At 40.2% G+C, this 26,107-nt stretch overlaps 1 protein-coding gene and 1 long non-coding RNA gene across 2 annotated transcripts; one reads left to right on the top strand and one right to left on the bottom strand.

Annotated features, from left to right (window-relative positions):
- Positions 1–8,753: 8,753 nt before the first annotated feature.
- Positions 8,754–10,498, bottom strand: LOC116410879. Its single transcript, XR_004222703.1, has 2 exons — positions 9,478–10,498; positions 8,754–9,367 (listed from the first exon to the last, which is right to left on the bottom strand). It is a non-coding gene; the product is annotated as an uncharacterized LOC116410879 (long non-coding RNA).
- Positions 10,499–10,710: 212 nt separating this feature from the next.
- LOC100488558 (family with sequence similarity 98 member A) lies at positions 10,711–20,581 on the top strand. The gene is made up of 8 exons (XM_004914667.4): positions 10,711–10,986; positions 13,771–13,919; positions 14,754–14,888; positions 15,324–15,508; positions 15,729–15,809; positions 16,666–16,782; positions 17,633–17,800; positions 18,375–20,581. Exons 1-8 carry the CDS (start codon positions 10,934–10,936, stop codon positions 19,131–19,133), a joined length of 1,647 nt encoding a protein of 548 aa, XP_004914724.1. The 5' UTR covers positions 10,711–10,933; the 3' UTR covers positions 19,134–20,581.
- The last annotated feature ends 5,526 nt before the right edge of the window (positions 20,582–26,107 follow it).

Genomic DNA, 26,107 nt, shown 5'->3' with positions numbered 1-26,107 from the left:
TGGTTAATTGCCCCCTGCTGGGGCAATTAACTGCCCACCCCCTAGAAAAGTCATAGCACCCCATTCCCGAAAAAGCCGCACAGTTTGACACCTCATTCATGGGTATATTAACTGCCCACCCCTCACAAAAGTCATAGCACCCTTTTCCCGAATAAGCCGCACGGTTTGACACCTCATTCATGGGTCTATGACAAACGGTGGTTAATTGCTCCCTGCTGGGGCAATTAACTGCCCACCGCTCACAAAAGTCATAGCACCCTATTCCCGAATAAGCCGTACGGTTTGACACCTCATTCATGGGTCTACGACAAACGGTGGTTAATTGCTCCCTGCTGGGGCAATTAACCGCCCACCCCCTAGAAAAGTCATAGCACCCCATTCCCGAATAAGCCGCACAGTTTGACACCTCATTCATGGGTATACGACAAACGGTGGTTAATTGCCCCCTGCTGGGGCAATTAACTGCCCACCCCTCACAAAAGTCATAGCACCCTATTCCCAAATAAGCCGCACAGTTTGACACCTCATTCATGGGTATACGACAAACAGTGGTTAATTGCCCCCTGCTGGGGCAATTAACCTCCCACCCCTCAGAAAAGTCATAGCACCCCATTCCCGAATATGCCGCACAGTTTGACACCTCATTCATGGGTCTACGACAAACGGTGGTTAATTGCCCCCTGCTGGGGCAATTAACCGCCCACCCCCTAGAAAAGTAAAAGCACCCCATTCCCGAATAAGCCGCACAGTTTGACACCTCATTTATGGGTGTATGACAAACGGTGGTTAATTGCCCCCTGCTGGGGCAATTAACCTCCCACCCCTCAGAAAAGTCATAGCACCCCATTCCCGAATATGCCGCACAGTTTGACACCTCATTCATGGGTCTACGACAAACGGTGGTTAATTGCCCCCTGCTGGGGCAATTAACCGCCCACCCCCTAGAAAAGTCATAGCACCCTATTCCCGAATAAGCCGCACAGTTTGACACCTCATTCATGGGTCTACGACATACGGTGGTTAATTGCCCCCTGCTGGGGCAATTAACTGCCCACCCCTCACAAAAGTCATAGCACCCTATTCCCGAATAAGCCACACGGTTTGACACCTCATTCATGGGTCTACGACAAACGGTGGTTAATTGCTCCCTGCTGGGGCAATTAACTGCCCACCCCCCACAAAAGTCATTTCACCCTATTCCCGAATAAGCTGCACGGTTTGACACCTCATTCATGGGTCTACGACAAACGGTGGTTAATTGCTCCCTGCTGGGGCAATTAACTGCCCACCCCCCACAAAAGTCATTTCACCCTATTCCCGAATAAGCTGCACGGTTTGACACCTCATTCATGGGTCTACGACAAACGGTGGTTAATTGCTCCCTGCTGGGGCAATTAACTGCCCACCCCCTAGAAAAGTAAAAGCACCCCATTCCCCCCTACTATAACAGCCCCCCTAGTTATATAGGGCTTGGGGCAAGCAGCAGGCTCTAACCCTGAGTGTTTCAGTCAGTCGGTTAGGATACACCAACCGCCAATATGCAGAAGACAAGATTACGAAAAAACATGTTACAAGTGGAAGGAGGAAGGATAGCGAAGTGGTAGAGCGCACGCCCATACATCGCCGGGTGTGGAGTTCGATTCCTGCCCCGTTGGGTTTGGAGTTCGATTCCTACCCCGTAAGGTTTGGAGTTCGAGTCCCGCCCTGGCAGCTGAGCTTCCTTGGGTCTCAAAGCTGATGCCTTAGGTAGGGCATGTATCAGAAATGGTATCAGCATTGAGCCCCATTGATAGAGGCAGACGCCTAAGGGAATTGAACTATGAAGGACCATTGATGGCCACAGGCGCATCCTGGCCTCCTCCTTTTTGTATTTTCAAGGGCAGCTCATGATTTATGATGCCAGCTATTAACCCTTTTACTGCCAGCTGTTTTGGTCAAAGCGGAACTTGTATTGCCAGACAGTTTTTGAACATTTTGCACTGTTTCACTTTAGGGGCCTTTCCTCGGGGGGACTTTTAGTTTACCCAGGAAAACAATATATTGTTTTTTTCAGAACAACCTAAGCTTTCAAAATATGGTAGAATTTTTGTGTAATTCCAATTCTGTAACAAGATATAGGCTTCTAAATGTCTAAAAATGCAAAAAAAATCTAATTTTCCATAATATAAACACACATACTAGAAACAAAAATTATTTTATGCACGAATATACAACTGATTTGGAAAGTCCCATGTCTCCTGAACGTGCCAATACCAAATATATATAGTTTTATGGAGATTTCTCAAAAACTCCCAGCAGTACATTACCAAATTTCCAAAGCACTGCTCCAGAAAGCGGCATACCTTAGATTTCAAGGACAAAATTTCCACTAACAGAAGGTTTATCCCAGAAAATTGTACATTTTTGGAAAGAACAGATTCTGGGGAATACAGAATAGGCAGAACTGTCTGTCTACTCCAAACTATCAAGTTGCAATGATTTCCTAAAGTTATTGGTTTTTATCAAAATTTGTGATTTTTTTTTTTAAAAATTGCTTCAAAACTTCCAGTCTATAGTATCTTATCTCCTACAGGTCATAAAGTAACCAAATAAAATACCCTAAATATGAACGCCAGGGGTCCCCTGAACAGTTTGATGCCCAATATGTATAGGTTTAGCTAAGTATGTGGTATTTAGGGGCCCCAATGGGAACATACCCCCATATGATGTATCATTTCAGCTCCTGCAAAATCAACACATTTACATCCTTTATGTGGGATAATGCTACAAAAAAAGTACGCTCACCCCAGAAAGCCATATATTTTGGGAAAGTACACATCCCCCCGAATCTATAATGGGTAAACATTTCTTTTTGCTCCAAAGTACCAAGCTGTAAAGCTTTCCTAAGTTTGCAGATTTATATGACATTTAGAAAATCGCATAAAAATGTTGCAATTTGCCGCATTTATCTCTCACAATTTCTTGATAAAGATCAGATAAAGGCAAATCACCCCAAATAGGAACACCAGAGGCCTACTGAACAGTTTGATGCCCAATATGCATAGATATACCAAAGTCTGCGGTATGTACTGACCCCGAAATGAAAATAGCGCATAAGGATTTCTCGCCTGCCAGCTCAGCTTTTGCACACAGAGCCCCCTGTCAGTGTATTATGTGCCGAAACTTCCCCTAACTATACACAGACCCCCACAAAACCATATATTTTTGGAAAGTACACATTCTGACAAATCCAACAAGGGTAAAGAGTCGTTTCTACACCAAAGTACCAATCTGCAAAGCTTTCCTAAAGTTATTGGTTTTTATGACAGTTCAGAAAATCGCCTAAAAATGTTGCAATTTGCCGCATTTATCTCACACAATTTCTTGCGTACAAAGGCAAGTCACCCCAAATAGGAACACCAGAGGCCTACTGAACAGTTTGATGCCCAATATGCATAGATATACCAAAGTCTGCGGTGTGTACTGACCCCAAAATGAAAATAGCGCATAAGGATTTCCGCCTGCCAACTCAGCTTTTGCACACAGAGCCCCCTGACAGCGTATTATGTGCAGTAACCTCCCCCCTAACTATACAGAGACCCCCAGGAAACCATATATTTTTGGAAAGTACACATTCTGATGAATTCAAAATAGGCAAAGTTATTTTTGTACACCAAAGTTACACCTGGCAAAGCTACGCTAAAAACAGATTAGGAACACTTATACAGGGATAAAATGCGATAAAATCACAAAAATTGTGCAAATCAGTGAAACAACAAAATAAGTCACATGACAGTGTAATTAGTGGTCAGAATATCTGATCCAATAGTCACGCTGTCAAAATAAACAGTTTTTGGGTAAAAGAAACTAAAAACAAAGTGGCAAAATGAAAAAAAAAACAAAACAAAACAAAAAAAAACCCAAAGTGTTTGTGTATACATGTGTGTACATGTGTAAAAGTTGTGTTATAGTGTGTAAGTGTGTATATGAGTGTAAATAAGTGTATAAATGAAAAAAAAAAACTGCTAAAATGTGTGCTGTAGGTGTGTGTAAATGTATGTAAGTGTGTATAAATGTATGTAAGTGTGTGTGTAAATGAAAAAAAAAAAAAAGTTCTTACCTGTCCTGAAGACCCGATCGCCTCCTCTTCAGTGGGCCGGCCGGCAGGGGGGAAGGAGGAAGCAGCAGACGCCATGCTGCAGAGAGCTGCCCATAAATGCCAACGACGTATGGGACACGTCATTGGCATTTAAGCCCTTTTACTGCCACGACGTATGCCATACGTCGTTGGCAGTAAAAGAGTTAAAACACTAGTGCACTTGGTCTGTCTGATGCTGCCATTCCAACCATGGAAAATGGGGGTGTTGTGTAATGTGGGTGTGGTCAGAGGGGCGTGGTCAAAAAATATTGCATCACTTAGCGCGGCATATACTTTTGTCCCTCTTTTTAATTTTTAAATGTTGGGAGGTATGGTGTGGTGCAGTGTTGGGTGTCAGTGTTGCCTACAGGGCGTAAGAAACTCACTGGGTTCAGTACAGATAGGTTGTCCCAAGTTGTGGAAAGATATATTTCTTAACTATTGATAATGTCTGCTTTATTTATCATTTATACTTGTCCAAAGCTGCTGTCGCTGCCTGTGGCCTTAACCTTAATAACTATAAATGAAAAACATGGCTGTAATAATCTCTTATGTATTAAAAGGGATATTGGAGGCATTCTGTGATAAAGGTACAAAGCTGCAGGCCTCGTATATTATAAGGGATAATGTACCCCCTACTGTAAATGATAAGGATATTAGCAGTCACTGAGGGGCTCTGTGACCATATAAAGGCACAAGGCTGCAGGCAGAGTTATACAGGGAACTCTGAGCATCACTCATGTATGATAAGGGATAATGTACCCCCTACTGTAAATGATAAGGATATTAGAAGTCACTGAGGGGTTCTGTGCCCATATAAAGGCACAAGGCTGCAGGCTGAGTTATACAGGGAACTCTGAGCATCACTCATGTATTATAAGGGATAATGTACCCCCTACTGTAAATGATAAGGATTTTAGAAGTCACTGAGGGGTTCTGTGCCCATATAAAGGCACAAGGCTGCAGGCTGAGTTATACAGGGAACTCTGAGTATCACTCATGTATTATAAGGGATAATGTACCCCCTACTGTAAATGATAAGGATTTTAAAAGTCACTGAGGGGTTCTGTGGCCATATTAAGCACAAGGCTGCAGGCTGAGTTATACAGGGAACTCTGAGTATCACTCATGTATTATAAGGGATAATGTACCCCCTACTGTAAATGATAAGGATTTTAGAAGTCACTGAGGGGTTCTGTGGCCATATAAAGCACAAGGCTGCAGGCTGAGTTATACAAATGGCCCTCTCTCAAAACCATCCTAAAAAAAAACCAGTATAAAATACAGGTACTATTTTATTATTACAGAGAAAAGGGAATCATTTAAGCATGAAATAAACCCAATAGGGCTGTTCTGCCCCAATAAGGGGTAATTATATCTTAGTTGGGATCAATTACAGGTACTGTTTTATTATTACAGAGAAAAGGGAATCATTTAACCATTAAATAAACCCAATAGGGCTGTTCTGCCCCCAATAAGGGGTAATTATATCTTAGTTGGGATCAAGTACAGGTACTGTTTTATTACTACAGAGAAAAGGGAACTTATTTATTGTCTGGGCCCATTCTTTGCAGGGATCTGGGAACTCTAATAGTTAAATGATTGAGGAAAACAAAATTGCATAATGTGAAAAGAGGAGGGAAAAATGCCAAACTACAGTATTAAAAATATATGATTATGCGCCTGATATACGTTGTACCAACTGGATTTGCCCAGAAACAGCCCAGTGTGTAATTACCCACAGGAGAGACTAGTGCTCTATTTGCTTTTACCAGGGGGTAATCTTAATCACTCTTAGCACTTCCCACATTCCAGAAAAAAGATAAGGCTGGAGAAGTCTGGTGTCAAAATGGACCCCCTACTGTGCACGTTCATGTTACTTTCCAGGCACCACCTGCTGTCTGAAAACAGAATAACAGCCTAAGAAGGCTTTTTTCCCCTGACACAGCAGGGAGATGGCACGAGATAACACAACAGGATAGCCTGTGTTATCTTGTAACTAGTTAAGTTTTGGGAAAACCTGTGCTTCATCTGGACATGGGCTTCTCCTGTAGGGATTCCTGCCTGGAAGCAAAACCAGTGTCAGTGAGCCCCTCAGTGGCTGCCCCTCCGAAAACACACTTGGGCTTCTTCTGTAGGCATACTCGTTGATCTGGGAGCAGAAATAGTGCCAGTGAGTGCCTCAGTGGTTGCCCCTTCGTTAAAATGGGCTTTGCTTGGTTTGTCACCAAGGCCAGAAAGCAGAATCCATGCCAGGTGGATTCCCAGCGGTTGCCCCCACACATTCCAAAGCCTGCCAACCACCATATGGAGCCCGCATTGCCACCTCTCCTTTGCGGATCAGTTTTTGATGCTTGTGGTGACTAGGTAATTCTATACTTGGGAGGCAGGGTGGGTTGGAGAAAAATCACAGGTTAGTTATGATCCCTCTCTGCGTGCTACTTTTAAGTCCCCGTACACCTATTCCCACCCCCCTAGTTTTCCCCTCCTCTATAGCAGTCCATTGTTTCCAGAGAAACCCCTAACTGGCTCCACTGTCCATTGTTTTTCAATTAACAAACCTCCCAGACTGATTTCATTGCCATTCCCATCATCCATTTTGTATCAATTAATCGCCCCAGACTGATTTCATTGCCATTCTCATCACCCATTGTTTATCAATAAATAAACCCCCAGACTGATTTCATCCGGCCTACTACCCACACAGCCCTTATGGGGTTCTTTTGTATTCCCTGCACTCAGCCTCTTCTTTACATGTGCCTGAGCACAGGCACATACCAAATAAATGTATTTTTTACCAGGGATGCACCAAATCCCAGATTCGGGATGAATCCAGCCTTTTTTTTTTTTTTTTGAAGGATTCGGTTTCCCAGCCAAACCAAATCCAAATTAGCATAAATTAGCATATGCTAATTAGCATTTGGAAGGCTTAAATGGCGGGGGGGATTTCGGCAGCGGCCATGACAATTTTTAACCCTTCCCCATACTCATTTGCATATGCTAATTAGTATTCGGTTCGGAATTCGGCAGAATCCGTTGGGGTGGGTTCGGTACATCCCTACGTTTTTCATTTAAGGTAAGTCCATATGGTGGCACTTCCCTGCATGACTGGAAAAAGTGTCTTCTGACCAAGGCATTGGTTTCACAGGGCTTGATCTTCCCCCACCTTTAACTTTTACAGGAGACAGATTGCCCTGACTAAAGTATTGGTTTCACAGGCTTAATGTTCCTCCACATGCAGCTTTTAAGGGAGACAGATTGCCCAGACCAACCCGATTTTTAAATGCTTAAAACCTGCAAAGCCCAAAAAGTCGCTCACAGCTTCCAAAATTGTGTAATTAGGGGGCACCGTTTAGACCGGTTCGGCAACTTAACAGCCCCTGTATGGGCACTAACGATGGGCCTGCCCGACTTACATCTGGCCTGAAATCGGCCGCTCATTGATGCGGTCCTTAAACCGATGGACGCCTATACCTGTCGTTCTACCGAATTAGCCCGACATCGCCCACCCATAGGTGGGGATATTGGGAGAAGATCTGCTGCTTGGCGACTTCGCCGAGCGAGCAAATTTTAGCGTGTATGGCCATCTTAAGATGTAGTAATGGCAGCATCTTTATAGGTAAGAGATGTGGTGTATAAGCAAAAGTGTAGTATGTGGACTTGAGAGTAGGCTGCAAAAAAATGTTAAAAATAAAACATCTCTCCAGATGAAACAATTGAATGCAAATCTGGCGGCGGAGTTGGGGGGCGAGGGTGAAGAGTTCCGAGCACAGGTGGTACCGGACCTAAAAACATGTCTGACTTTGTGGCAACAGTTTGGAGAAGGCCCTCTCCTGATTTAGTACAATAATTCCCATCAAACACAAAGTGAGGTAAGTGCCTTGACCTTTACCCAACTGAAAACCTGTGGACATCAGGCAGGCCTGCAGGCTCAACATCAGTGCAAAACCTCACTTGTAACTGAATGTAAGCAAACACTAACAGTGTTCAAGCATCTAATTGAATTTCATCCTAGAAGAGAAAAGGATTTTACAACAGTAAAGGTACAACAACAATGTACTTATTGTACATTTGAAAATGATCATTTATGTGTTTCTTCCCACTTCCTCCTCCTACAGGACCTTATCTTCCTGTTGTTCTCAAAGGATAAAGTAAGTTACATCATTTTTATTGCTCTTGGACACTTCATTTAAGGAACTGCAGTATCCAAGTTGGTGTCCATGATGAAAGCTGAGAAGGATACGAAAAGATTTTGGCCTGGTACATTTTGTTTTGTGGAAAAAAACCCACACAGCCCCAAAATATTCTATAGGACTAAATAAACCCACAGGAATTTTTGTCTACACTGGTCACTAGTGGCATGCTCGTTCAAACATTATGGCGAGTGGTCATTTAGAAAGTGCCTTAGTCTACAATTAATAGTAGAACATTGGGCTCTCACTTTTTCCTTCGGTGCCCAGTAGTCATCAGTTAGTGCAGAGGGGAATTGCAGGGAACACAGTCACTGGAGCATACTGAGCCACCCATTTTATCCATGTGTGGAATAGAGCACTATAAGCATTAATATGAGTGCTGGTTTTAATTGTACAGTATAAGCCATCCCTCAATACATATACAATACACACCAAAGAAAAAGCAGTTTGCATTAGAATGTTTTTATTGACAAAAAAACTACCACAACACAGCAAATCCATATACAGTAGTGCTGATCAGTAATTAATTTGATAAGTTTATGTGGCTGCATAGAAAAAAGTGCATCAAGTCTGCTGCCTCAGGCAGTGAATAAAACATTAGAGATCCCGCATTGCAGAACTTTATTGACTGTAATAAAAATAGCCATGTCATGTTGAATCACGTTGTATCAGCTGTGGCATTGCAGCCTATCCATTTGGTAATATGCAATTAGTAAAGGACAAGGAGAATCATTTTGGCATTTTACTGCCAATAGATTTGCCACATTAGTGCCACCTAGTACAATATATTTATTCTGCAGAAACCATTTACATACCTGAGTAAACAGCTTTAGAAGCTTTCTCTGTTTGCTTAAGATAACAGCTGCCATTTTAAGCAGCTTCCTTCCTGCAGTCTTTAGCCGTTATAGCTGAGATCATACATTCCAAAGGGAGGGGGGAGGGAGTTCTTAGCATTCTGGTGGGAGGGGGGAGCTGGAGAGGGGAGAGAACTGCGCAGACTCTGGCCCCTGGAATTCAGGCTGTTTCTGAGAGAGGAAGTCAGACACTGGAACATAACCTTTACAAAAATAGAAACAAGAAATCCTGTGTTACTTTTGATAGCATTACTGTGAGTGCTTATTGCTGTATTAACATAGACCTTTCTGATAAAGCTTACTTAGTTTTTACCTTTCCTTCTCTTTTAAATATCATATGTGAAGAAAACTGGTCAATACAGAATCTTTACCCCTCCAGCCAGACCCTGAGTGGTATCATCTTCCTTCGGAGGGTGTGCACATAAAACATACAGATTACACACAAATTGCGATTGATACAGTAGGTTGAGACCTGCTCATTAGAGTTTACAATATATTAAAAGAAACACTGCATAGTACACATATTTCAGTTTCAGAAAAACATGTCACACACAGCAGAGATATTATTTATGGAGTGGGCAATACAAACAATAACTTCTTACAGAAGCAGATACACAATATTGCATTGCGCAGTTTTTGATAATAGGGGCTTCAGACTAGGTTCCCAGGGCCCACCAGTAAGCCTTACATTACATTCCCACGCTTCCCCTTATTATCCCCCTTAGTCAGCTTTTTTATGGTCCTACTCCCATATTTATACATACTACACTTCCCTCGTTGCCCACTTTCCCCGTATGGTTAATAATCAATATATAGAAATCCAAGGCTAATGGTTGGGCGGGTAGATGGCCCACTGACGTCTGGTCCGTCGGCCTATCCAGCATTGAATAGGGGACTCTATAAATATAGCTTTCCGACCAAAGGCATTAGGGTTACAGTAATTATCTAGGCTCAAACTGGGCATATGGCATCTGTCTCCGTAGTATTGGCTTGTACAGTATACTATAGCTCCAGAGTTGTAGAACTTAGCACATATAACGTCTATTTTAAACCCTTTTGAAAAACTTATTTGGAGAACTGCATCCACATATCCTGCAGAATATATTCCGTATGACATTGCGAGGAACCCCTCGCGTCCCACAGGATAAAACACTTTGCTGTTCCAAATAAAACTGAATTGGGCTCTTGCCATTGCTCCCCGGCGCCTTCAATAACTCTAATTCTGACAGCTACCCGACACGCCGGCCACGTGACCCCGCCGCTTCCTCTCCACATGGACTGCATTCGCTGGGGTCCTTCGCACAAATGGCTGTACCGTGATATTGCCGTACTTTTTTGCTGCTTTCATCTCCGCTTTGCATCAACTTATTTCTGTCAGATAACTTTGCAACATATATCAACTCCTGCCATGTAATCGCCGCCTCTTTATGAAAAGATTAACAAAAATAAAATACTGGATTGGGCAAGTTGAATAATCAGGCACCTAAATAGACAGTCCGATGACGGCAAAGAACAAGAGAAGGGAGGAGTTGGGGTCCTAGGGAATGCCAGCCGGGCAGCGTCTGGCAGCTGCTGAGGGAGGGGAGTCTCTGGGCAGGAGAGTGAGACCGTTCACACGTGGTCTCCGGTATCGGAAGAGCTGCCGCCTACGGCACCGAGTGACTGCTCTCCCCTCCCCAAGGCCGCCATTCCCCCCACCGGTCCTTTATCTGTGTTAGTGCGCGGTGTCGTCTTTGTGCAGCAGGTGTCACCACAGCATCGCTGACGTCATGGACTGCGACATCATGGAGAATGACATCTTGGAGGCTCTGGAGGATCTTGGGTATGGGATTTTTTTGAATGCTTAAACATTGCCTCCTGTTCTGTAATGGTCACTTTGTATTCTCCATCTCTGTAGCATGACAAACGTGTATATCTCTGGCTAGTAATCCGCAAGCATTTATTGGACCATGTTAAACAGCAGTGACAGCTCTTTGCCATACATTGGACTCTTACTTATACATATCTGATGACTGTATAGTATTGCACTCACATGTCATATCAGAAAAACTTTATGATCAAAATCTTTTTCACCTGATGACAACAGCAGCACAGGGCTGAATAAGCATAGGCTAATCCTAGCAGGCAGCAGCATATTTCTGCACATTTTTTAATGAGTTTCTTTAATTCAGAGCAACCACTTTTTTACTGATTTTTTTTTGAAACCACAGCTAGATTGGCATGATGTATAGGATGATTGCTCGCCTACATTTATTGATTACTCATAATTGCAAATTCTAAACAACCAGCTATGTGACTGCCAGGATTATGTTTTATAAAAGATGACTTGTTTTAAATTGGGTTTTGGAGTTTAGGCTTCTGTTTTAGATAAGAACTAACATTTTTGAACACAGATGGTTTTTTAACTGTTTAATATAAGAAAGTCAGTTGTAACTGATGTTATATTTGGGATGGAATTTATAATAATGTATCCCCTCTTTTGTCAAATAAAAAGGGCATTACATCCATAATCACTTAGGCCCAATGTTGCAGCCAAATGCTTTTATACAGGTCGCAGAACTCTTGAGATGACTTCTATAGTATTTTTTAACAAGGGGCATATTTATTTTTACAATGTAAAGGTGTGTTATGTAACAAGATTGAGGTCATAAGACTTTGTTTCACCAGAAATATAATTAACTTGGTGAATATAGATGAAAAGGTCCCGCTAAGCCTTGCAAGCCTTTCACTGTCGGAGGGTGCTGTGAATTTAAGCTGAAGAACAGAAAGAGTGCTATCTCATTTTAGAAATAATCCCAAGGAGTACATTATTCTTGCTAATATCAATGATATCACTGATATAATATAGTGAAATAGGTGTGTTGTGAGCCAAGGCCATATACATACATTTAATTTTAAGGTCTAAAAAAGCCATTGAGAATATACTGTATGTTTAGCAACCATAGGTAGTAAAAGGCACATTTGCCCAGGTGCCGTTACTCATAGCAACCAATAGAATGTTTGCTTTAAAACAGGTGACCAGTAAAAGCTACTTGCTGATTGGTTGCTATTAGTGACAAGCCAAATAGAAAACTTTGCACCTTTTATTATATAACCTGTTTGTTCTTTGGAGAATGCAGTCTTAATTTCTCTTATTGGTTTAATTTAAAGCTTTTAATAAGTTTAGTAACTGTGCCCATTACTGTGAGTCATCCAAAGAAACTTGTTTTCTATGTTTATGTGCTTCATGCTAAGACAAATCAACAAAGTGGATACTTCTTATTAGCTTGTATATTATTATCACTTGATTTGCTGTTTGGTATAGGGCATAGGGGAAATCAATTCAACAATCAAACTGCTGTGCAATATATAACATCATTGGTATATATTTATTTTGTATTAGATATCATACCACTAGTCTTAATGTCTTTATCTGTGGCCTGTAACCTTTTTCTCATTTTATTTTTACTCGATATATAGAGAGGTTAAGATTTCCCTATATATCTATTAGAAGCAAGCAGAATGCTTCTCTTTACTTGGCAATAGTGAAGTCCTTTTGTCTTTTTCTTTCTTAATCAGGGCCAGACATTTCCCTGAAGTAGGCAAGTAAATGGTTAAGGACCAGTAACACTAAATAAATGTAAAGGGTTTTCTGTTCATATTAAAATAATGTACTTTTCCCCTGCACTGATGCAAGTTATGTACCTGCGCCACAAACTATATTTTAGCCATGGGGCATTCAAGCTAAAATATGGCAAGGTAAAATGTTTACAAAGTAAATATTAAGTAAGCAGTGTAGAATACAATAGTTTAATTGTTAAGCAGTATGTTGAATTAATCATATTGGATTCTACAGACCTATAGAATGAAAGGTGTTTAAAAAAAAATGCCTGATGAATAGATAAAAACTAGTTATCCATCACATGAAAATTGTTTCCCCCATCTGAGGTGCAGAATAACAGAGCCTGCATTCCTGATAGGGGAAACAATAGTAGTTGTTTTGTTTTTTTTTTTTTTTTTGAAAAGCAGCCAAGCACCTTGGTCTACATATCCCCCAGTCCTATATCACATGTACTTGCAGATTATGCATATGCCCCTACAAGCATGCACAGCCCATTTCATATTCCCTTACAGCATTGTGATGGGATTAAGATCTATGCTTTGACTTGGCCATTCCTTGGTGCAGGCCCAAACTATAACATTTCCACCACCACGCTTTACGATTGGTATCAGGGACTTCTGGTGAAATGCTGTCTTTGGTTTTCACCAAACATGCCTTCTGGTACTGTGCCAAATAACTCTTAACGTTGCCTTGTCTCCCCAGAGCAAACACTGATTGATTTTTTTTCTGGACAGCAAAAGTTTTCCATGTAGCTATTTCTAGGTGCAGACTCATTCACTTAGTCGGGTGAGTTACTTATAGGTCCCATGATGAAATTCTGGCACTTCTTCCAGCACTGTGGACTACACAACATAAATGGTGCAGGATATTTGTTGTATCACCTTTATCGGTATTGTTGACAAGAATATCAAATATCTGTAGGTTGGAAAAGGACTCTTCTTGACTGAGCATATTTGTTTTATTTGACTGGTGCACACATTTTTAAAACCTTTTTGTTCTCAATAGGTATAAAGGATCTTTAATGGATGATGGAGCTTTAAACCAAGCAGTCTGCCAGGGTGCCCTTTCCCCGGAATATACTAAGCTGTGTGCCTGGCTGGTGTCAGAGTTAAAAAGGTTCTGTAAATTAGAAGAAAATGTGGAGGCTACCAACAGTAAGTATAACGTAATAATGGTACAGTGGTGCAGCATAATATGCACCTTAGATGTTTGACTTTACTTTTGTATGTTGAATTGCATATTTTATACCACTTAGCGTCACTGTGATCACAAGTCGCTTTGCTTCGGCATTAAGACTAAGCCAACGTAATTTGTTGAATTACCCTTTCTGTTGAATTTACCTTTCTGGCTGCCCCTGTTTATGTCTGCTCCCATATTCCAGTCATACCTTGTATTGAAAGCACACCTCTATACTCCAGCTAATGCCTTTAAGTAATTTATTTCTGCAGAAATCCAGCACCACCTTTCCCCCAAAAGATTATGCTACACTTCTGCTGAAATAAATGACTTAAAGGCATTTGTACCTTTTTTATATCAGGTAGTAGTAATTGGTGGTGCCCACCTCTACTAACTATACAAAACAATGTTTTATGCTCTTTGCAGAGGTTTCCTTTAGGATCCCCAAAGTAACAGATAAAACTTACTAGACTACCCCTTAGTTCATAACAAGGTTAAAGATAATGGCACATCAGTCAAACTTAGTTCTAAGAATATGTGACAGCAAGTAAGAGGCAGCTGAATTTTCCTTACTATCCTTGAGGCCAACGACACATTATGTGACAATATTACAGACCTTCACACTCGCCTTCTCTCTTTTTCACCCCCTTAATCCAAATAAAATTTTTCCAGCACCTTATATTTGCATTTTATTTTCTTTCAATTAATTGAGACAGCTATGCTCTAAAAATTGTTTTGGGCTCAGTCTGCTGTGCTTGCATTTCTTAAGAAAAAGGTAAAAATCTAAAAGTAATCATGCTTGTTTCTTACAGGTCCAGATGAATCAGAAGGTTTCCAGCTGGAAATGAGTGGCCTTCTGACAGAAATGATTTGTCCATATGTATGTTTGACATCTGGAGATGTGACTAAACGCCTACTTGAAAAAGAAAACTGCCTCCTTCTCTTAAGTGAGTTCTATATTGTGGGGTTAAATATTAAATGTTTGTTTTACCTTCTAGTTACCCATTTCAGATATTTGGTTGTAAATCACTTAGCAATGAGAATATGTGATGAACAATGAAAATGATACAGAAAGGATTCTTCTCCATATTCTTTTCCCAACAAATGTGTCGTTTATTTCACCAATACGCACAACAGGAAGAAAAATAATTCTTTTGGGAATTCTACTGAATGTCACGCTGTGAATTCTCTCAGAATATTGGGCATAATTTTCATACACCACAGAGCACTATAGGTTGCAGAAAAGCATGGCTGGGAATTGGGACAATTGTTTTAGACTAATCATTGATTACTCAAGTGGTGTAGCCAAAATTATTTCCCTGTTGAAGGACATTTGAGACTCGAGCAAATATCTTAAATGTTTTTGTGTTTTTTTTGCATAGCATATCTTCTATCTGAGCTCGAAGCTGTACGAATGTTGGCTGTGAGCATCCCAGGAAAAAAATCAGAAGATGGTGAAGGCAGTGAGGTGTTTAAGGAATTGAAGTGTATTTGTATGACACTTGGAATGTCAAAACCTCCAGCCAGTATAACAATGTTCCAGTTCTTCAGTGGAATTGAAAAGAAGGTATGTTTTATTTTATGTTTTAAGCAAATATTAGTAACATGGAGATGAGTACACTTTCTCCGTGTATTACCTGTTTAATCCTAATAGGACTGAATGTGGTAGTGAGCTCTAATTTCACAGTGATAGCAGGAAGCAAAGCACTGTTAGTTTAATCTTAACGCATTTACACAAGTACACGGTATATTTCCACAAGTAGAAATAAATCATCTTTTTTTTTCAGTTGAAGGAAACGTTATCAAAAGTGCCACCTAATCATATAGGAAAGCCTCTGCTAAGCAAGCCCCTTGGGCCATCTCATTGGGTAAGTGAGTTTAATTAGATTTTTCTTTTGTGTTCTCATGGAATATGTTTTAGCTATCCAAGCTGTGGGAAGCCTACAAATTGCTTTGAGGTTTTCTCCATGATTAAACATTCTAAATCAAATATACTTTGACTTATTCATTGTCCAGTTCATATGCTATTCATTACAAAATGTGTGCAATGGAATTCTATACAAATATAATGGAACTAGGCCATGGATTGAATATTTTACACAGAGCATGGGACTTCTACCTTTAACATCAACACATGCAATATTTTCATATTAAGCATTAGGTTTAGCATATTGTACAATCTGCATGGCTTGCACTCAAGTGACAAAATACCAGCATCATGGGTTCTGCATTTACAGGTTTTTTTATTCAGTAATAATGTTGACTAGCTCCCAAATAGTTACATTTGGGGTAATTATGTGAAAAGCAGTGGCTATGTACTTTGTATATTTAAATATTTATATGTATGCATTTATAGATATGTATGCATGAATCAGCATTTGTAACAAAACAAACAAAAAAATCATTTTGGGCTAAATTATTTTTAGTAGACTTAAGGTATTATGATCCAGACTACAGAAAAAACTGTATCCCAAGTCCCAAACATTCTGAATATATTAGATCCTATACCCGTGTGTGTATATTTACATACACATCTACATAAATATAAGCAACACCCTTGTGTATTTTATGCCGTTGAAGAAATGTGACTGTGAAAAATGATTAATTCTCATTCAGTTTTACAAAGTACACTTGGTTTTATCCATATATCCTTGCTATTTCGTACCAGAGTTATAATTTACAGTGACTGTTTAAGTGATCAAAAACTGCCCTTTTTCTACTTAGGAAAAGATTGAAGCAATTAATCAAGCCATAGCAAATGAATATGACGTCCGGAGGAAAATGTTGGTAAAGCGACTAGATGTTACTGTGCAGTCGTTTGGTTGGTCAGACAGAGCAAAGGTAAATGTGAAGAAAGCACTGTATTTTATGTTAAATAGTGTTTTGTGTGCATTAAAAATGATGTACTGTTACCTTACACTGGAAAACAGTGCCTGCTTCAAAAACAGAAGTTTTGTAACCATAGGATCCACCATCAAAGCTTGTATCTGACTACAGGGCACACTTTTATATGGCTAGCTATACAGATAAGCTATATAGAGTGCAATAGTATCACAGTGACAGATAAACAGGGGTCAAAAGTCGAGACCTTCCTTGCCAAGAAATGGTTTATGTGAAGGTTTTTGAGGATTACATAGAAGCTCAAATTGTAAAAAATATATAAACGTTATTGCCTTCTTTTGGTTTTCTTAATGTACAAATAGACATAGGGTATTTCACACTAGGAACAGATGCTCATTTTATTGTTGTCTTTTATAATATCTGTATTTACTGATTATAATAACTGATTATGTGCATGTGTTAAGCAATCATTACTTTTTCAACTACTTACTGTATCTCCCTAACCATGAAAAAACCTTCTCACATGTCAGTATAAAGCATGCTATATTTAATATCTATAATCTGTTTTCATTCCTTTGAAGAAGACACCAGATTATAATGCTACACTATAAAGTTAGGAGCAGGTTTATTATCATTCCTATTCGGTTGAATTGTAAGAAAGCATGAGAGATCTTAATCTTAACCGTTTTATTTTATTTATTGACTAACTCACTCTAGGACATTAGCCTAAAAATAAACAGTGACTCCTTTTGTTACATATTTTAGTTTGATGTTTTGTAAGTTGTGAAATAATTGGTGTTAATGGATCACAATATGCTATATTGATAGGATTGTCTCTGTCTTTAATTAGAGTCAGTCTGAGAAACTTGGGAAAGTGTATCAGCCCAAACGTGCAGCTTTACCCGTAAAAGGTGCTATTTCTGTTGCCCACCTTTTGGCTGCCCGGCAGGATTTGTCAAAAATTCTAAGAACTAGCAGTGGGTCTATCCGGGAAAAAACAGCCTGTGCTATAAATAAGGTAAGGAATTCTCTGTTATCTTTCTTTAGGTTTTCTTTTGTACTGCTATTCTGGCATTTAGAATGGCAGTTTGTGCAGTTTAAGCCCCTCTACTTTGTCTAATTTGAGTGCAATTCATCATAGCAGGCTGAGCCTGCACATTCACAGTCAGCAAGGTGTAACGTGCACCTAAGGGCACAAATACCATTAAAATTAAAAGCACGCACATTTTTTATGCATTGTTAATGTTGATAAATGTAAGTTTATGCACTTAAGATTTAAAAGTATGCAGGCTGCATGTAATGTTAATGGAAGTAAATCCATAATAGGGAAGCTCCCAGGAGTACTTATGGGTAATAAACTTAGCGTAAATGAACGACTTTTACATTGATCTTCAATATTTATTATGATGTATTATCAATTCAGTTTTTTGTTAATAGAAGAAATATGTAAAAAAGCACAAGTTCCAGCTCATATTTAAGCATTTAGGTATGTGTTTTAAATGGGAGATGGTGTCCTTTCCCATTGTAAAGTTTGGTGTGGTTAATTCATTATGTTCATCAGACATTTCACCTCTTGTCAAATTTTATTTCAGGTGTTGATGGGAAGAGTTCCTGACCGAGGCGGCAGACCCAACGAGATTGAGCCCCCTCCTCCAGAGATGCCTCCCTGGCAGAAAAGACAAGATGGTCCCCCACAAGGTGGAGGTGGCAGTAGAGGTGGAGGAAGAGGAGGCTATGAGCAGTCATATGGAGGACGAGGAGGCTATGAACAAGGAGGTGGACGAGGCGGAGGAGGAGGCCGTGGAAGTTATGACTATGGTGGCAGAGGAGGTAGAGGAGGCAAAGTTCATGGTGGCTGGACAGACTCTAGTAGTAACTATCAAGACAGTGGCTATCGTGATAGTGGATTTCAATCTAGTGGCTACCAAGGCAGCGGAGGAGGATACCAAAGTGGTGGAGGGGGTGGATATCAAGGAGGAGGTGGATATCAGGGCACAGGTGGTGGTTACCAAGGTGGAGGAGGATATCAGGGAGGTGGTGGGTACCAAGGTGGAGGAGGCTATGGAAATTACCAAGGATCGTCCTATTCTGGAAGTGGATACCAGAGTGGTGGCTATCAGCAAGATAACAGATATCAAGATGGTGGCTCCCACAGTGATCGAGGTGGTAGTCGTGGAGGCGGAAGAGGAGGACGAGGCAGTCGGGGTGGAAGAGGAAACCAAGGTGGTGGATGGGGTGGTCGAGGTGCACAAAACTATAACCAGGGTGGGCAGTTTGAGCAGCACTTTCAGCATGGAGGTTATCAGTATAATCAGTCTGGGTTTGGACAAGGAAGACACTACACAAGTTGAGTTTATTGAGAGTTCAGCTTACAATAGAGCTCAGGTAATAGAATCGACCTGCTCAGATGAGTGCTGTATTAAGAGAATACATGCAGGCTTCTTTATACAATTTTTGCGTGAAAAACTAAAACCTGAAACATGCATGGACCTTACAAATAAGGGTGTGCTCCTACAGTTGGTTTTTCTCAGAAGTGCAATTTGCCATGATTACAACTAGAACGCATGCACACCTTTCATACAGCCCAATACCGGATCTGATTTTATGGCTGAAGTGCCGTAGCTTTCTTGAATAGTGATGACTGGCCACCAGTGCTGTGATAGAGGTGAATGCACACATTTACAACACTTGCACAAGACAGGTATACTTAAGGTAATAAACACAATAACTGACTGTATGTTCAGTGCTGCAGTACATACATCTTCCAAGTTTTCTTCATCATAAATGTTCGATTTGCAAAGTAACCTTTATTGCCTAGGACTGTTTCTGACAGGCACATTTTTATTACATGAGCTCTATTCCTTTCTATACAGCATAGCACGGGTTGATACTACACCTCAAGGGCTGTAAAAAGGCCAGGGTTGAAAGAATAGATGGACACAGGAGGCTGAAAAAACAGTGACAACATCAGTTTTGGTGGAGCATCTCTATTAAAAATTGTCTACAATTGGCGCCATGCACTCTTCTGTAATTAATTGAATTGTTCTTCCTTTCTGGCCTGGATTTGTACTCGGCAACATCTACCACATTCATCTCCCAGCAGGTCAATACCACTCAACAGGCAGTGTAAATTCTCACATAGATGACTCCATGAATGCTAAGGGAAGTTACCACACACCAGTAATAATTTTACTTTCCAGCTAACTGAGAAAAAACAAAAATTACTTGAATATAGTGTTGAGACTTAATTTTCTTCATTTTGTTTGTTTGCAAATTTATACCACTGACTAAAAGTGGGGTTTTCCTTTTCCATCCTCTGTGAAGAAGTGCACTACTTTGGGCAACCGTTTATGCCCAGCAAAGTCCCTTATTAATGCTGCGAAAGGCACAGCCTTACTGAGTTGTGATCTTTATAATTAAAGGCTATGGTACATGCAGTAGTTTGAGCACTACTTTTGGGCAGTAATAACAAGCTGATACTCGCCTGGGGTTGTCTCTTACCCACTTTAAGAGGAAGAACCATGGGTCTTCTGGGAGCAACAGTCAGAAATATGCATTAGGGTAGTTTGCCCGCTGGAATTATATTCAGGTGAATGGGAACTGACCCCAGGTAGGTAATGGCAATCAAAGTGCTGCATGCACCATAAGCTTATGCCTTTACCAACAGCCACATACTTTTTTTTTTTACTAAGTTTACTTTGTAAATAAGCATTGTCAAGCTGTGAAAGAAAACAGTAGAAGGTGTGCTGATTGTATGAAAGGTGAGCAATAAAGATTCCTTATGGGTTCTGTCTATATACATATTTCTTTTTATTTCAAAAATGTACATAGAATTGATGACAAATGCAATGTTTCCCTTGCAGAGAGAAAATATATCTCATAATTCAGCGTTTGTAAGGAGAAATGAATCAATGTCTGTTCTGCTGAGTTAGTCAGCACTGTATTGTTATGGGCTGGGCATGGATGGCCTTAAAGGTTCCCTTCACCCATCCTCTAACTTGTACAGCAGGTGGCACAGCCAGTAACAGGATCTTGTTTTGTTTTTTTGTATGTTTGTTTTTTTTTAACCACCTATCCTAAGGCCTCATGATGCTGTGCTCTGCTCCTCATGCTGGATTTTCACTTAAAGCAGAGCTTACCCTGGGATGCAAGTGCTTTCTAAATAAGTAGTAATGGGCAAATTACCTCTGCAGTGTATCAGAAATTGGCTCTCTTTTAGCCAAGACTCCAGTTCTGCACAATGCCTTGTTGGAGGGGAGCAGAGTATGAAAACAGTGTTCTGAGGGTAAGGGTAGTCGGGGAGAGTAGATAAGGGAATAACTAGAGACAGAAACTGCTTTCAATAGCAATTGCACTTGGCATATGTAACCACATTGTAGTGTGAGGTTTTATATTTTCTTTTATTGTGTAAAACTTGCACAGCCAACTTATGGCTTGCTTGGCTAAAGGAAGAAACCTCACAAACTGAGTTGGGGTACTGATTGTTTAGACAGACGCTGCACTGAAAACAATGCTAATGTTTGAGGAACAGATACTGGTATGAAAGACAGAGGGAAGGGCTTAGCTTTGACCTGCTGTAACTGAAAGTAGATTTTCCTTTACAGGGCTGTGTACAGACCGGAAAGTCATGTTCCCAGCAGGCAGTGCTTTTTACCTTACCATAAAATTATCACACATTTTGATTTTGCCATTTACTTTTGCACTTACAGAGCAATATATGCCCCCCCCCCCCAGTAACTGCTGCATTCTCCTGTAATTACACTGTTTTATGGTTGCAAGCAGAAACTGACTATAATACAGCATGAGCTGTATGCTCTGAACTAGGCTGAAATACATTTATTAAAATATCAAATCAGTTTCTTTATATTTAACTTCAAAATTGAGACATTGAGCAAGTCATTACTCTGAGCTACCTGATTCCTTTAGGTGCCTAACTTGGCTTTGATAAACTGCATTCTCTATTTACTGTTGTTCTGCAAAGTAATATCACCCCCCCCCCCCCACCTGATAGGTAACAAAATAGTTCCCCCTGACACCTCTCCTGCATATTTCTATGCTGGTACCACTGGCCAGCGTTGGGCTAATAGCATGCGTTAGAAGAAAAATTGGAAACATTGCCCTGTGTGTGTCACTCGGGGTACAGTTCATTTAATAATTATGAGGAGTGGTTCCAGCCATTTTATCTTGTGCTTACTGCTGGAGAAGAAATTGCCTTGCTTAATATATCACTAATGAAAACTCCTTAACACTGTTAGTACAGGTGCCTATTAAAATGCTCTAATGTAAGCTTTCAGCATAATAACCACCTGTTAGGCATGTGTGACATCAGTAGGAAGCAACATCAGTGGTTTCAGTCACTTTCTGCCACCTGAAATACATTGTTAAAAAACTGCCCTCACTATGTGCTATTAGCTTCAGACTTTCTGAGTAAGCTTGTGCATTGGGCCCTGACACACTAGCCCCATCTCCCCTCTTACCCTTCCAAAAGGTTATCTAACATCTTTTCATCTCTGCATCCATGCTCCACCTAGTGGCAAATGTGAAAATAGCACTAAGCTGGCAATAAAGAAAAAATTTTGTCCGAATTGCCAAGGAGACATGAATTTAATATCTGCCTGAATAGACTTCAGGAACATGCATACTAAAACTGAGATGGCTTTCCACACACCAAAGTAGAATGACTTTTTTTGTTTTTTGCAAGGCATTATATAATATATAGTACATGTATGGGATCCCTTATCCGAAAACCCATTATCCAGAAAGTTCTGAATTACAGAAAGCCCATCTCCCATAGACTCCATTTTAATCAAGTAATGCAGAATTTTAAAACTGATTTCCCTTTTCTCTGTAATAATAATAAAGTGCCTTGTACTTGATCCCAACTAAGATATTATTAATCCTTATTGGAGGCGAAAGAATCCTATTGGGTTTAATTAATGTTTTATTGATTTTTTAGTAGACTTAAGGTATGGAGATCCCAATTACGGAAAGACCCCCTATCCGGAATACCCTTGGTCCCGAGCATTCTGGATAATGGGTCCCATGCCTGTATTAAAAACTACACGATTAGCCTATACTGGTCTGAACTGACACTAATACAGGCCATTAGTTTAAATTGTATGTTTGTTCACAGAATTCTGCTTTGTAAAGTGTTAATTACATTTTTAACTTTTACAGGAGCAGGCCAGTATTACTTTTAAAAGCTTCTTGGCCCTAAAGACTTTCCTTTTTGCAGGTTTCCAACACCTTCACAGTCATGTGTGCTATAGCAGTTGTGCAGGCAGAACACCTGAAAAGCTCATTGTTACATTCTGTTTACTGACCATCAGCAATTGCCTCCCAATCCTTCTCTGATCTGATTAAGGTGCCCCTCTATAACTACTGAAAAAGAAGCTCCCTCTGGGAAGAAACCTGTCAACCTACATATAAATGAAAATGTACGTATACCATTAAAGGGGTTGTTCACCTTTGTGAAAACGTTGATTATGATGTAGAAAGTAATATTCTAAGACAACTTGCAATTGGTCTTCATTTTTTTTATTTGTGTTTTTTAAAATATTTAACTTTTTGTTCAGCAACTCTCTACTGCAATTTCAGTAGTTATCTGGTTGCTAGTTGCAAATTATCCTAGCAAACAGGGAGTGGTATATTAATAGAAGAGGAGCAAAATTGAAAAATAAGTAATAAAACGTAACCATAAGAATGCAATTGTAGTTGCACAAAGCAATAGAATTTTGGCTGCCAGGGTCAGTGACCCCCTTTGGAAAGTTGGAAAGAAGGGAAATAAATAATAACTGTAAACCAAAAATAATAAGGATAAGTGAGTGAACATATGTAATATGCATTTTGTTCACCTCAAGTGTAAAAAAGAATTACAATAAAAACAAAGTTAAAAAAAGATAAATAATGATCTATTGAAAACTTACTTAGAACTGACCATTCTATAACATATGAAAAGTCAACTTAAAGGTGAACGACCCCTTTAAATAGTTGGTATTATCCATTTGTGCCTATAAGACATGCACTGTGTGGAGAATATCAGCTGTGGCAGAAGTAGGTGGGTGTCAGTGTACCTTCTAAGGTGTTTCTCTTTTATGTGTCCATTTGCTGGACATGCTAATCAGAGGGCAGTGTAGCACTCTGGGTGGGAACAGCTTCTCTATCATTTGTGCAGATCCTGGCGGTGGGGCTTCAAGCTGTGCTGCTCAGGGAGGTGACCTGGGATGCAGAGGTTAGCAGCAGTGACACACTGACTTACAGTGTAATGGAGCCTCACCACCCCAGCACTAGGTACATTTTCTACACCATTATATTATACAATATGCTCCTCTTACAGAAGATAAATTGTAGCATTGCCCACAACAACTGTTTCATTTTAGCATGGTCTGCTCCTGAGGGACAAAGCTCTGTAACAGAATTCCAGGACTCTCACAATCTGTTTCTGTGCCCAGGCCCTGGACTGGCAATCTGTTGTTTCTGGCAAATGCCAGAGGAGCTGCTGTATGATGCATATTGGGTTAGTGGGGAGGCTGTGCACTTGAAATACCTGACTGCCAGCTACTAGAGAGTACTTCTGTCTATTGATATTCTTCTAGACCAGTGCTGTCCAACTTCTGTGGTACTGAGGACCAGAATTTTTCTGGCCTACATGGTGGAGGGCCGATAATGGAAGCCAGTTTTGGCCACTCCACTTTTTTAAACCGCACCCATGTAATCACAAGAGCTTTCAAGGCCATACCGATTAAATTATGTCATATCTATTACTTAACGTTACCAAAGATAGCATTGATTTTTCAATCGCACTTAAAGGAACAGTAACACCAAAAAATGAAAGTGTATAAAAGTAACTAAAATATCATGTGCTGCTGCCCTGCACTGGTAAAAGTTGTGTGTTTACTTCAGAAGTCTACTATAATTTATATAAATAAGCTGCTATGTAGGAGAAAAGGCACAGGCACATAGCAGATAACAGATAAAATACTATTGTATTCTACAGAGCTTATCTGTTATCTGCTATGTAACCTGTGCCTTTTCTCATTTTTTCCAGCTTGAATGGCTGCCCCTGTGGCTACACAGCAGCTTATTATATAAATTATAGCAGTGTAACTGTAGCAAACACACCAGTTTTACCAGTGCAGGGCAACAGTGCATTCTATTTTTATTACTTTAAAGATCTATCATTTTTTGGTGTTACCGTTCCTTTAATCAAACATTTTTCATGGCCATTAGCATATTTATAAAAAAAAACTTCTATAGAAGCTCACCAGGTTTTAGTTGCTGAATGTTCTAGGTTTTTATTTTCTATTCTTTTTGGAAAACTCAAATTCAAAAGTTCCAACTGTGTTTGAGTGTGGTACACATGTGCCCCTATCCTGACTTAGTGTGTTCTCTGCATTTTTGGATCACTCATTTTGACAGTGTTTCTGAAATTGTAAGGCTCTACTTCCAAACCTGGTGAGGCCTGAGGGACCCCTTGTATCTCATATGTGACGATAGCTGCAGCTTCTTCAACATAGAGCCTAACAGGAGTGTGAGGACCCCAATCCACTGTTTTGCTTACATTTTATTTCTTTTCTTTGTGAGTTCTCTGCATTTTGTATCCTGGTGCCCTTTCCTTTTTGCTTTAACTAGAAGTGTTAAGGACTCGTGAGAAGCTCTTGAAAATCTCAGTAGGGTGGTTGGGAGGTTACTAGTGAATGGTCTATTCTGCATTTGGGGAGTGGGAGGGGGCTAGAGAATGACTATACTGCAGGGAAGCTGCTAAAAATATATAGGAAGCTATTTCTGTAACAGGAAATGTGTCATTATACAAGGAGGGATCAGCTTCTTATATTGTATTGATAAAAATGTGCAAAGTAGAGTTTTTTTCTGATTTAGCATTATTCTCATACCATGAATCCTGAATGTCAGATCAGACTAAACACTGTATACAATGAGCAACATACTAATAGTATTTCCTGCAGTGCCAGGTGGCAGTTCTATGGAATATGGGAAATGTTGTTCAGTCTGTTTATATCCTGGATCCCTTTTCTTTAGCTTGCACTTCCACACTGCTAATCATTGCACCACCAAACTGCCCACAGCTAATAGGGCCCTGACCAATGGCTGAATATCCAAGGGGAGTATAAACTGAAATGTCCAACAACCACTGGGCAACAGGGTATTTCTAGTATGTACTATTCTCTATAAGGAAGCAGTCACTGGCAGTAAACTCAGTTTTCTATTCTTCTTAAATCCTTTGCATAAAGTTGTCTCTTTTGCATAGCGTATTGCTACAGGAACTGTTTCTTGGTTTCCAAGTGGATATCAGAGACAACAAAAAGGA

This window comes from Xenopus tropicalis, chromosome 5 (genome assembly GCF_000004195.4).
Source record: "Xenopus tropicalis strain Nigerian chromosome 5, UCB_Xtro_10.0, whole genome shotgun sequence".
Lineage (NCBI taxonomy): Eukaryota > Metazoa > Chordata > Amphibia > Anura > Pipidae > Xenopus > Xenopus tropicalis.
This window is presented reverse-complemented; position numbering and strand designations above follow the sequence as displayed.